The sequence below is a fragment of the Humulus lupulus genome, chromosome 2 (assembly GCF_963169125.1).
Source record: "Humulus lupulus chromosome 2, drHumLupu1.1, whole genome shotgun sequence".
In the NCBI taxonomy this organism is placed as follows: Eukaryota; Viridiplantae; Streptophyta; class Magnoliopsida; order Rosales; family Cannabaceae; genus Humulus; species Humulus lupulus.
The window spans coordinates 207,193,507-207,207,093 of record NC_084794.1 but is presented as its reverse complement, the minus strand read 5'-3'; the positions used below and the strand labels follow the sequence as shown (position 1 = coordinate 207,207,093).

Sequence of the window (13,587 nt, the reverse complement as noted above, 5' to 3'; positions counted from 1 at the left end):
TATTTCGATGGCAGCTACTCATAATTGGCCTTTGCATCAACTTGATATTAAGAATGCTTTTCTTCATTGTGATCTTCAGGAGGAGGTGTATATGGAGCAACCTCCTGGTTTTGTTTCTCAGGAGGAGTATGGACAAGTTTGTCGTCTTCGAAAATATTTACATGGTTTGAAACAGAGTCCCCGTGGTTGGTTCGGAAAATTTAGCCAAGATGTTGAGAAATTTGTATGATGAAAAGCAAGTCTGACCATTCGGTGTTCTACAAACAATCAGAGGCTGGTATTATTCTGTTAGTTGTGTATGTGGATGACATTATTATTACTAGAAGTGATGATATAGGAATCTCATCTCTCAAGTCTTTCATTTATACTCAGTTTCACATGAAGGATTTGGGGGTGCTGAAGTATTTCTCACGTGTTGAAGTTACGAGAAGTAAAAAAGGTATCTTTCTATCTCAGAGAAAATATGTCCTTAATTTGTTAACTGAGACATGAATACTGGGAGCAAAGTCTTGTAATACTCCAATGACTTCGAACATGCACCTTACAGGAGATGGGGAACTATTTGAAGATCCTGAGAGATATCGAAGATTGGTTGGGAAGTTGAGTTACCTTACTGTGACTCGTCCAGATATTGCATATTCAGTTAGCGTTGTGAGTTAGTTTATGTCATCTCCAACAGTTCATCATTGGGCATCGTTAGAGCAAATTTTGTATTACTTGAACTGAGCACTTGGACGTGGTATTGTGTGTACAAATCATGGGCACACTCATATTGAATGTTTTTCGGATGCAGATTGGGCAGGTTCCAAAATGGATAGAATATCCACTTCAGGTTATTGTGTCTTTGTCAGAGGGAATTTGGTCTCATGGAAGAGTAAGAAGCAAAATATTGTGTCACGATCCAGTGCAGAGTCAGAATATCGAGCTATGCCGCAATCTATGTGTGAGATAATGTGGATATATCAACTCTTGACTTATGTAGAACTTAAAACTTCAGTACCACCAAAATTGTGGTGTGATAATCAAGCTGCTCTTCACATTGCATCTAATCCCGTATTTCATGAGCAAACTAAGCACATCGAAATTGATTGTCATTTTATTCGCGAGAAAATTCAGCAAGGTTTAATTTCCACAGGATATGTGAAGACTGGATAACAACTAGGGGACATCTTCACAAAAGCTTTAAATGGGGTGCAGATTAATTAACTTATATGTTCCAGCTTTATGGGAGTGTTAGATATATATTAGTTGTATAATTAGCTATAAATTAAGACTAATTAGTTTCATTTATTCTCCTAGATTCCTAGAATAGCTTCCCAAGTTTGTATTAATACATGTTATTTTCTCAAAGAAATATACAAGAATACAATCCTTTTCACCATTGTTTACAATAATTAAACAAATGATGGCTCACTCTAGAATATCTTTGGAGAACATTATTGGTTTTATTTATTTTTAGAAAGGAGAACAATATTGTATGAAAAGTTTTGTATACAGTTGAAATAATTTCTCTTTTTTTTTTTCCGTCTTTTTCTTTCTTTACCAAGCATAAGAAAACGTTGTTATTTTCTTGTCTACATTTTTTTTTCTTTACCTTTTCTATAGCTTTTTCTTTCCTTGCTAAAATCCAAGCTTCAACAAAGCCTAAAATTTTCAAGAGCGGATGTCCTACACTGTTCCAGACATTAATTTATGAACTCAATTATGCTGTCCTTGATAGTTTATTTTCTTTAACAACTTTCAACTTTGCATACTTGGTAATTACTAATGATCATCCACCACCACCACCACCACAGCCTTAGAATTTTACACAGTGAACTAAAACTGTATCAAGCAAGCAATCTTCATTCTTTTCACCTTTTCTTGTGTCTCTCCATATAACTAACAGTATACAAAATAACAAAACATACCCCTTACGTTAACTGGTCCACTTATACTAAGCCACTTTAATTGTTATGGGCGAGTTTTGAACTTGTTTAGATTGAATGTGCTTTACATCTTCAATGTATGAAATGAAATAATTCTCTTATTTTCTGAGAAAGCCAGGTAAAAAGAAGAAAATTTGTTTCTAACAATGGCAACCTAAACTAATACTTATTACTTCACAACCAGAAACCACAAATAACACACTTTGAGAAGGCAAACGAAAAAGCTTGTCTTCCTCAAAAATAATTTATTGAATCTTATGTTTTGCAAAATGTCAAGCAGACAAATCTGAGTCTTGAAAACTGAGACATCAGGGGCTTAGACACAGGAAAATGTGAAAAGGGTGTATTTATGGTGATGATTACGCAACTGGCTTCAACACAAACATTTTGCAGCCATGAGAATTCACTGTAGCCGTTATGCTTCCAGCAAATTGATTCTTTAGTGTCTTGTGCTGCAAGAAGCAGATACTTGTTAGAAGATACATTCTAAAGATCAAGAAGTATATTAGCAAGATAGTTATATTCTATATACCTCCCAGAGATCTCTTGCTTCTACAATACTTTTTAGTGGGATTCCAATGTCATCCCATTGAGCTGTGATTGAATTACGCTGAGGACCGCGGTTCAGTAGAACTACGACTACCCTGTAGCCTGACAGTGGCCCTGCCCAAATCTGTTGGAAATACATTGAAACATAATGTCATTTAACCTCCTAAGGAGGAATAGGCTAATGTTTAAGAGAAAACTTTGAATAATATTACCTCTTGATCCCCTTCCATTCTGACCTTTTTGGCTTGAACACCAAGTGAGTCTATTGTGGGAATCAGCAATGTCAAATGGTCAGATAACAGTTAATGCGGATTGAGTTCAATCGGTAGGAAGAGTACAATTACCTTGGTTTACAGCAATGACCTCTTTATTGGCAATGATCTCCATTGTGTCTTTTGTCATGTTCCTCACATCACAACCAATAAGAAGGGGAGCCTGAGGATCATGTGCATGTGAATAGCTGAAGAAAGCTATGCATTCAAACAAAATGGCCAAAATAAAAGCTGGTACTAAAATACCTTGGAAATGGCCCATAGGCTAAAATGGACCATGTATTCATCTTTTGTCATTCCTCCATTTCCTACCTCAAGCATGTCAGGATCTGTATAAAAAGAATAAAAATTATCAGGATGATTAACAACGATCTAACTAGGAGCCATTTCAAGAATTCGGCACCAAGAAAATCAAACTGACCATTCCAACCACCAGGCCTTGCAAGCTCTGCATATACTTCATTCATGTCTGCTCTCGAGACCATACTGGTAAAGGAAGACAGGCATAAGGAAAGAATAGGGGATTTTCAATAGGAAGTAAGGGTTCAAGTGAGAGCTTAAAAACCTTTCCCAAGTATCTGTAATGTCATTCGTAGTTCTCCAGCTATTTCCCACCTTAGCACCCCATAGAGCAGGATGCAAATCTCCCCTAACAAAGAAGAACGAAAAATAAATATAACTAGACAATTATAAACACAAACACAACCATAGATCTTAACTACTGTGATTACCATTCACATAGGGAGAAGAAAATTGGCCGGCCAGCTTTCATTAGAGCTCGGGTCATTACAGGGTACCTACAGGAACAAAAACATAAGGGAAAATAACTGTGATAAAAAATATAAAATAGAAAAATCTAGGACACTTGAATGAAGAAGGTAACTATAAATTGGCAGCAGAAGCTGTTTACCTAACAGTTGGTTTGGATGCATCATTGTTACAGTTATCATACTTCAAATAGTCAATGCCCTGCAAAGAAAATACTTAAATTTAGGACGAGGAAGAAAATATTTGATGTTCAAATTAACTATTACTACTAGAATTCACACCCAAGAAGCAAAGGTTTTGGCATCATGCTCCTCATGACCAAGTGAACCGGGCATAGTTTTGCTACAAGTAAAGTACCTGCAAAGTATATGTAGGTGAAGTATTAGCCTACATAGAATATGATGAAGATATTAAAGTAGCATATGTTTGTGTTGATGTGTATGAAGTAATCTTACCCTGCATCTGAATATATACCCAACTTTAGACCTTTGTTATGAACATAGTCTGCAAGAGCTTTAATGCCAGAAGGAAATGTTGACTTCTTAGGCACTAGAGAACCCTGAAAATGAGAATCTTCTGCTTAGTCCATTCATATTGAATCGTTCTATAAACTGAACTTGTTTTATGATTTAATGAATTGATACCTTATCGTCACGAGCTATTTCAGCCCAACAATCATCTGAAAATGGGAGAAATGGTTGTTTAATCAAAAACATTTTCCTTAATATTAGGATGTATGAGTCAACAAATTATAGAAAAAGGAAATTCTTGTTCCAAGGAAGAGAGAATGAAAGGTGCAGGCGTACATGCCTATATTAACATAGGTATATCCAAGTTGAGAAAGACCAGTAGAAACCATAGCATCAGCTGTAAAACCAAGTAAAACCAAAAACGTTATTTACAGCATATATAAAATAAGCAACTCAATCACACAAACACATTAGTTGTATTCATTATTAAGCTTCGGGTCCTATGCAATATTACTAGTGTTCCACTAACCTGTTTCTTTGATCATTTTCTCATCAATATTGCAGCTGAAGTGATTCCAACTATTCCACCTGTTCAAATGAAAATGAATAAATAGATAATCAATAACAAGCTCTGAATCCCACAAGTGCTTCAAAATTTCTAATTAAAATTTCAACACAAAAATGGCCAAAGGTGTGAAAACAAGAAAGGAAGAAAGAACAAGAAAGGCAAACATGAGGAACAATCACAGAGAGAGATTCTCATGAAATCCAAGCAAAGCAACTAGCGGGTAAATATCAAGTAAGGATAGACCATAATAGAAAAAATAAAAATCATTGTTTGTATGCTTTTTTGCAAATTCACTTTGTCATTTCTTATCAAGCAACCAATGCCACACTACTCCACCAGTTAGTTTTGGTCAAAGAAATTTACAAACAGTTTTAAGACAAAACTTCATATTAGACAGAGAGTGACCAATATAATTGAAATGATTACATTTGCTTGTTACTAAAATGCTAAAGTTAGAGCAAATTGCAAAACTGTACAAGAAAATTAAATGAATGTGTTAGGGACTTCTTTTCATTTCTTCTGCCAGTTTTTAGTTCGTTTAGAATAACTAAGCTGGTACTCAAAAAGGGAGGGGCTCTTTGTTATAAGCATACGCCAACAACAGTGCTCTTCCAACAAACACCCTCCTTTCCCAAACTTTTTTGTTAACTACTCAGACAGGGAGTTTAGAACCCAAAATCCATACTTCAAGCTAAACCAGAAAAAGTTCCAACAGGAGGGAGATAAGGGCTGTGTTCTTACCCCATGGGAGGAGTCCTGCCAAGACCATTAGCAAGCAAGTTTCTTCTGTACTGTTCTTCAACATCAAAACGATCCATTCTTGCTGACGTTGAGAAAGCAGAAACACCCATCACAGTCGATGAAGTCACAAGTGAGAATATCATTATATGAACTATCATTGCACTCATTTTGATCTTTGGAGCTCCTTCACCAGACGACCTTCTCCTCATTTTCAGTACTGAAGCTGCTTACAGTCTCTCTCTCTCTCTCTCTCTCTCTCTCTGTTACTACACACGCACTCTTGTTTGCTTCCTCTGATTAAATAAAAACAATATCGATAAATTAGATAAGGCCTACTCTATTGCAGAGATAAGTCACTAGTCAGTCAAACTATGTATTTTATCGTAAAGCTCCAGCACATATTAGTTTTGCAATGCCACATATGCCCTTTACTTTGTTTGGATATTTTCATCTCCATTATAATTGAATAAATTTATTGGACATTTTTATATCACAAAGTTATTTTTTTAAAATAAAATAATTGAAATTTAAAAATTAATAATTTTATAAACTCAATTACTATGTCACAATCCGTCAGGCACTAAACAAAAATAGACATGAAATGAATGGATTTTTATTTTGGATTCATTTTGACGAAATTACTCAATCATTTTTAATAATTGATCATGATATATCATATAATGAATTTTATTGACAATGACAAATTGAATGTCCAAATCTGTCCAAAAAATATATATTAGTATTTTTCAAGATAATATATACATAAAAAAGAATTATGAAGCAAATTGAGATAATTTTGTAGGATTAAAGTGAAATATCCCGTACCATCATATTTCCATATTTCTATTATTTAACTAGAAAAGGAAAAAACTTCCATTTCACAAATAGACCAAGTCTTGTAACTTGTTTCTGGTATAATAGTCTTATACATGCCAGTGGCTTGTTAATTCTAAATTCAATAATATTAAGAATATGCCATTGTTAAAAGTCTTAGGTATCTTTTTGATCCATTAAAATCTTAACCCTGAACATGTTAAATAAAACAAAAGGAAATTCACTAATACATGCAAGATTATAAAAGCTGGAACTACAAATCTTCCATTTTACAAAGAATTCGCTATATTTGACACTTTGTGATATCATGATTGTTTAAGTTCTGCAAAAATGATTAATATTAATATATTTGTTTTCTTATTGTAGAATTTCGAAAGCTAAAATATTAAAATTGGAAGGGAAAGATGTAATTTTAGTATAGGATTTAGATTCCAACTTAAAATTAATTAGTACTAAGTGAAAGTAATGAGAGGCTATTGTATTTTCCTTCGACAAAAGTATTTTTTTTTTAAAAAATTTGAATATGGAGTGTTGTAGAATGGTTTGGAGTTCAATAATTGCACAAGAAAATATCCAAATCTGTGGTCCAATATGAAATTCTTAATCTTCTAGTTTGATCGTGTCATATCAGCTATCCGGGTCAAATTTTGCTACTGTTAGATCAACCTTTAGTCAGTTCAAAAACATTAAACAAATCTTCTTCTTCTTCTTTGTTGGTTGTTTTTCTTTGGACAGTTCCCAAGACTATACATACTATTATTACATTATTACAAAGAAATGCTAAATAAAATTTGAACATGGAACCCTGCATTGACAACAATGTGACAAGTTTTTATGTTTCTTCTACACTAAAATATTTTTCTTATTTATTATTTGACACTATTAATCATCGATCGACAATATATGGTGTTGGTCATCACACTTAGTTCGGTGAGTTAGTTTAGTTAATTCTATTACTAGTTACAAACTGTAATTAGTTAAGTGTGTTGTATGATTTTACCAACCTGTCCTACACCACTCCACTAAATAGAGTTAGTCAACCAAGGTCAAAACAGACCTTTCTTTTAGATACATGTGCAATTTACAAAGCACCACGTGTCTACACAAATTGTAGACAAAATACCCTAAACAAAAGCTAACAAAGTTTATCTTCTTTCTAGAAAGATGAGCTGCCTTCAAAAACCTCTATGCAACAAAGCTTTGTTAGGGAAAAACCAGAAAAAAGGGATTTGAGAGATGTAATTATACAGAAATGCAATAGAAATTAAGAGTGTAAAGAAAACATAGAGATTTTCGAGGTTCGCCCCAAAAATGGACTACTTCCTCATCGAGCTCGCCTCAGGGATGCAGCTCAGCCTTTTCATTCAACATTCATGATATTGGGTACAACAAAGGGAGGTTCCGAGTCACAGAACACTGACTAGTAAGCCTCAAAACTATCTTGCTCTCTGTTTTGTTCACTCTTATCTTAATTTTCTTACTAACACTCTCTCTCTTTTTCTTTCTGTACAAAAAATCCTCACGAGGAGAAAACACACTCTCTGACTTGGGGATTCTTGGAGCTTAATTTCAGATCTTGAAGAAGGCTCTCATATATGTTTGATAAGCTTCTCCTTTTCCTTTTATACTAGTTGACATACCGAGTGTTTGAAATCTGTTGAAAACTGTATTGTGTTGAGATCTTGATAGGTTAGTTCTGTTGTAATCTTGCTGAGTTGTACAAGTTATTTTGACAAAGCAGTCTTATAAAAGAATTCAAACAACAAATTCCACCTAAATTCCCTTATGAGATTGCTTAATCATAGTATTAGTATTCCCTGAAGGTCCTAACTCGAATAGTGATGTTGTTATCCTCCTTGACTGATACCTAACAAGTTTAGGCAGTGTTTAAACTTAGTTAGGTTTAGTATTTTAGTACCCATGTCTGCAGCATTGTCCTCAGTAGGCACCTTCTCGATGTTGACCACTTCTTGTGTTACCTAATCCCTTATAAAATGATATTTTTATTTCTACATGCTTTGTTCTATCGTGAAAAACTGGATTCTTACATAGGTGTATGCAGCTTTGACTATCTGAATAGACTGTAGGTTTTTCTCTTAAAAGGCTTAGTTCTTCCATTAGACCCTTGATCCATATTGCCTCCTTTATAGCCTCTGTTACTGCTACATATTCAGATTTTGTAGTTGATAAGGCCACTACTGGCTGTAGTTGTACTATCCAGCTTACACAGTTTCCTTCCACCAAGAAAAAGTATGCTGAAGTAGACTTTCTGTTGTCCCTATCACCTGCATAGTCGGCATCATTATATCCTTCTATCAAAGTGCAATTTAGTTTCTTAGTGAACTTAAGTCCCATTTCAGTAGAACCAAGTAGATATCTAAACACCCACTTCATAGCCTCCCAATGCTCTTTTCTAGGGTTTGCCATGTATTTGCTTAAGACACTTATAGCATAGGCTAAGTCTGGTCTTGTACACACCATAAGATACATTATAGATCCAACTACATTAGAGTAGGGTACCTTATCCATTTCTTCCTTTTCTGTATGTGTCTTAGGGCATTGTTCCTTGCTGAGGTAGTATTGGTTTGTCATAGGTTGCCTAGTTGTCTTAGCATTCTTCATGAAAAACTTTCCAATGATTCTTCTCACATAGTCTCCCTAAGATAAAGTAAACACTCCTTTGTTTCTGTCCCTGTGAATGCCTATGCCTAGGATCTTAGTTGCCACTCCCAAGTCTTTCATTTCAAATTCTGATTTCAGGCAGCCCTTCATTAGGTATATAGTAGTTCTCTCCTTGCTTATTATGAGCATATCATCCACATAAAGCAGTAAGTAGATCACATCTTTCATTTGATCTCCCTTATAATATAGGCAAGTTTCATAGTAGCTCCTAGAAAACCCTTTTTTGTTCACGAAAGCATCAAACCTTTTATTCCATTGCCTTGGTGACTGCTTTAAACCATATAGGGATTTGATTATCTTGCAAACCATGTGTTCCTTTCCCTTAACGTCATACCCCTTTGGTTGTTCCATATAGATATCTTCTTCTAGTTCCCCATGTAGAAAAGTTGTGGTAACATCCATCTGATCAACCTCTAGATCATATTGTGTAGCAATAGAGAACATGATTCGTATAGTCTTATACTTAACCACTGGTGAGAAAATTTCAGTAAAATCAATCCCCTCCTTCTGTGTAAAACCTTTTACAATCAGTCTATCTTTGAATTGTATAGGTTCTTCCTTGTTTCTGCCCTCTTTTAGCTTGTACAACCATTTGCATGATACCACATTCTTACCCTTAGGCCTATTTACCAACTTCCAGCATCTGTTCTTGATTAGTGAGTCCATCTCTTCATTCATAGCTTTGACCCAATGCTTAGAATCCTTGTCTTTCATAGCTTCCTCATAGGTGGTAGGTTCAATTCTGTCCAGTCCCATAGCACTTACAAATGCATAAGGCAGCACTTCTTCCCATGCATTAAAACTGAATTTATGGGTAGGTTTAGGGATTCTTCTTGTTTTGTCTCTAGTAAGCTGATAATCTGCCAATGTTTCAATTGGTTCTTGTCCTTCTAGAGTATGTTCCACCTGACCTATATTATCCTCTTGAATATGTTCTGCTTGATCTGTTCTTACTTGGTCCGGTTCATTTTGATAAGGCTCTGCTTGCATTATATCTGGTTCTGCTTGTGTTGTTTTATGTTGATTTATTTCTGCATGATAATCTATTATGGTACCTGCATGGTTAGTGTTTAAACCTGCATCTGCACTATAAATATGATTAGTAATGCATGGAAAAACATCTTCATTAAAAACAACATTCCTACTTAGTATAGTTTTAAGACCAGATTTCTCCTTAACCCACAATCTGTATCCCTTAGTGCCTTCTGGGTAACCTAAGAAAACACACTTTAGAGCTCTAGGTTCTAACTTACCTACACTTTGGTGTGCATAGGCTGCACAACCAAATACCCTTAAGTTTGATAGGTCAGGTGGTTTTCCTGTCAAAACTTCCTCGGGTGTTGCATTCAATAGCACTAGATGGGCACCTATTGACTAAGTAAGCAGCAGTTAGAACAACCTCTCCCTAGAAACTTTTAGCTAGACCCAATTGTAACATTAAGCATCTAACTTTATTCATTAGTGTTCGATTCATCCTCTCAGCAACACCATTTTGCTGAGGGGTTAACCAAACTGTTCTGTGCCTTTGAATCCCAACATCCCTACAATATTGATCAAACTGGTCATTGCAATATTCTAGCCCTTTATCAGTTCTTAGGGTCTTAACTCTATGATTAGTAAGGTTTTCCATCAATGTTTTCCACTTGACAAATTTCTAAAAAGCTTCATTTTTATGCTTAAGTAAAAACACCCAAACATTCCTAGAATAGTCATCTATTATAGACATGAAATAAGAACACCCCCCATGAGTAGAAGTCTTTTCAGGACCCCATAAATCTGAGTGTATATATTCTAGGATTTTCTTAGTTTTGTGTGCCCTTGTCTTGAACCTAAGTCGATGATGCTTACCAAGTATACAAGATTAGCAGAAGTCCACCTTGCTCACTCTATCCTAGCCAAACAGGTTCTGTTCACTTAGGATTTGTAGTCCCTTTTCACTAATGTGCCCCAATCTTCTATACCATATAACAACCTTTTGATCTTCAGTTGCTTGTGTCATGGTATTGTTGCATTGAATCACTAGTTCTCTTTGTAGATAGTATAAGCCTTCATGTTTGTGCCCCTTTATTATAGTCATGACTCCTTTACTCAGTTTTATTGTACCTGCCTCAATTTTACTCACAATACCCATGTCATCTAGAACACTAATTGAAATCAGATTTTTAGCAAGATTTGGAACAAACCTGACACCTGTTAGTGATCTTACAGCCCCATCAAACATTTTAAAACTTACTGTACCAGATCCTTCTATTTGACATGATTGGTTGTTTCCCAAAATGACTTTTCCTCCTGTTGATTCCCTGAAATCAGTAAAAAATTGTTTTGTGTTAGTCATGTGAAAAGTACAACCTGAATCTAGTATCCAATCGTCTTTGAAAGTTGTAGCTGAGACATAGACTTCTCCACTGTCATAACCATTACTTATATTAGCCTACTATGATTTATTCTTGAATGAATGGTAGTCTGATTTATTTGTTTCTGAGTCTTGTCCTTCTGCTTTGAAATTATTCTTCCTTATCCAGAGATAGCAACCCCTTTTAAAGTGTCCTGGTTTTCCTCAATGGTAGCACTCCTTCTGGTCATTAGGTCCCCTAGAGCTTGATCTGCTTCTATTGTTACTGGGGCCCCTAGAGTGTCCTCGATGTTGACTTCTGCCCCGATTATGATGAGATTTCTTATGATGAGGCTTGCCTTGACTAAAATTCACTTCTCCACTTGATGACCCAAGTTTTTCAGTTTTCATTTCAAGATCTTTAGACTTGAGAGCTAAAATTACTTCTTCAAGAGTGATTTCTATTCTACCATATTTAATAGTTGTTTTAACCTCCCTATAGGAATCTGGAAGTGAGTTGAGTATGATGATGGCCTGATTTTCATCACTTAGGGATTCATTCTCACCAGAGTTTGCTAATTCGATGTGCATCCTTAGGAACTCATCAAGATTCTGCTCAAGAGTCTTAGTGTGACTCATCTTGTATCCAAATATCCTTTCTTTTAGAAAAATCTTGTTTGTTAATGATTTTTGTTGAAATTGTTCTTCCAACTTCTTCCATATCTTGGCTGGTGTAACGACCCAAATTTGCTAATAAGGCTTAGGTCCTTGATTAGCGTGCCTGGAGGGCAATAAGTGATTTAATATTATAATATGTGAATTTGTACGAGTATGTGATTAGAGATGTATGTTTAGGTGAATTAAATATGCATGTGGGCCCCGTTTGGTTATTAGGGGCATGTTTGTAATTTTAGCCCGTTGAGGGCATAAATGTGATAATTGTAATAATTGTGATATAACTGTGTTGCACGATCCGAGATAGTCCTAGGGAGTAGTGAGCTAGTAAGTCACAACGAGGTCGAATGCCTAACTCAGGGCGAGTCGAGGGGTATTTCGGGCGTTAGGCATTTTATGGGGTTATGGAAATAAATATTTGGAGATATATTTGAAGATAGAATGCTTAGGAGGGAATATTGGGGAAATTTACCATTTTGCCCTCGGGGACGTTTTTGGTACCCCGAGCCCTTGAGATAACCTTAGAGACTAAGTTAAATAAAACAAAACATAAGAAACATTCAGAATTCTCTAAACCGACCCTTTCTCTCTCTATTTCTCGATTTCCTTTTCTCTCTTGGAAGCCTAGTGAGTTTGGTGGAAAGTAACCAAAGATTAAAGATTTTGAGCTGGGATTTTGGGAGCTAGAAGCTTGGAGCTTAGGGAACTAATACAGGGATTCAACTCAGCTCAAGGTAAGCTCTTAACTTAGTGAATTATATTGGTTTCCTGCTGGTATTTCAGAAGTTTGCATGTGGGATAGGTGTAAGATCATTGTAGAGTTTTAGAAGGGATTTGGGGTTAACTCTTGTTAGGTTTTGTTGCTGAGATTGTGGTAGAACTTTTGTGATGATTAGTTTGAATTGTTGGATTGATTTTGGGGTAAATTGGCTTGGTTTTGGAAGTAAAAATTGAGGATTTTTCTGGGTTCGAAGGGTCGGGTCGCGGCATTGTTCTTGCTGAGCCGCGACCCTCTAGAGCATTTTGGTGGCCAGGAAGAAGGGTGGGCCGCGGGATGCCCTAGCTTGGGCCACGGCGCGCCTGCCCTGTTCTGGGGTTGGAAGTCTCTGGTTAGGGGCGGGCCGCGGCATGGCCTCATGGGGCCACAACGCTTAGTGCATTTTTGGGCTTTAAAGAGGTTTTAGGCTTGGGAATCCAAAAGTTATGGCTCTGGGTGGATTTTATCACATGGATTGATAGAATTCAAGGTCCTAGAGACTAGAATTATGACCCAAAGTTATTTAATGGATTAGAACATGATTGGTGGATATTGTTGGTGCGTTGTAACTAGGGTTTTAGCAAGGCTCGAACTAGGGGATTGTGCTCGGGACATCAGTGCTTGGAGAGCTCGGGACACAGGTAAGAAAATTGATGTTCCCGTAGAGATTGTGTTGCAGGGCACGACCCTATATGAATGTGTTGCAGGTCGTAGCCCTTTGATTGATTTTATATGTGTTTAAGTATCTGCTTAATTATGCTATGTGTGCATATATGTGAATGAACAGCAAGAGCTGGGAACAGCGAGGGTCGGGAACGATGAAGGCCGAGAACGATAAGGGGTCAGGAGTAGCGTTTAGCACGCGGAGTGCGAGTTTCCTGGGCCAGACCCTAAAGGATACCTAGGATATCCTTACGGTGTAGATTGCAAACCCAGGGCCTGGTAAAGTGCTTGGGACAACATGGTCGTACGTGTATAGCCTGATGATGGTTTATTTATTTGTTAAATGTT

At 36.3% G+C, this 13,587-nt stretch overlaps 2 protein-coding genes across 2 annotated transcripts; both read right to left on the bottom strand.

The window, feature by feature from the left end:
• Positions 1–2,122: 2,122 nt before the first annotated feature.
• Positions 2,123–5,611, bottom strand: LOC133818918 (alpha-galactosidase 1). Its single transcript, XM_062252029.1, has 15 exons — positions 5,297–5,611; positions 4,517–4,575; positions 4,328–4,384; positions 4,162–4,196; positions 3,973–4,076; positions 3,799–3,874; positions 3,660–3,718; positions 3,481–3,546; positions 3,315–3,398; positions 3,171–3,235; positions 2,996–3,078; positions 2,822–2,912; positions 2,690–2,739; positions 2,461–2,601; positions 2,123–2,380 (listed from the first exon to the last, which is right to left on the bottom strand). Exons 1-15 carry the CDS (start codon positions 5,503–5,505, stop codon positions 2,288–2,290), a joined length of 1,272 nt encoding a protein of 423 aa, XP_062108013.1. The 5' UTR covers positions 5,506–5,611; the 3' UTR covers positions 2,123–2,287.
• Positions 5,612–8,068: 2,457 nt separating this feature from the next.
• Positions 8,069–8,659, bottom strand: LOC133815111 (secreted RxLR effector protein 161-like). Its single transcript, XM_062247992.1, has one exon. The coding sequence runs from the start codon at positions 8,657–8,659 to the stop codon at positions 8,069–8,071; it is 591 nt and encodes a 196-aa protein (XP_062103976.1).
• Between the last annotated feature and the right edge of the window lie 4,928 nt (positions 8,660–13,587).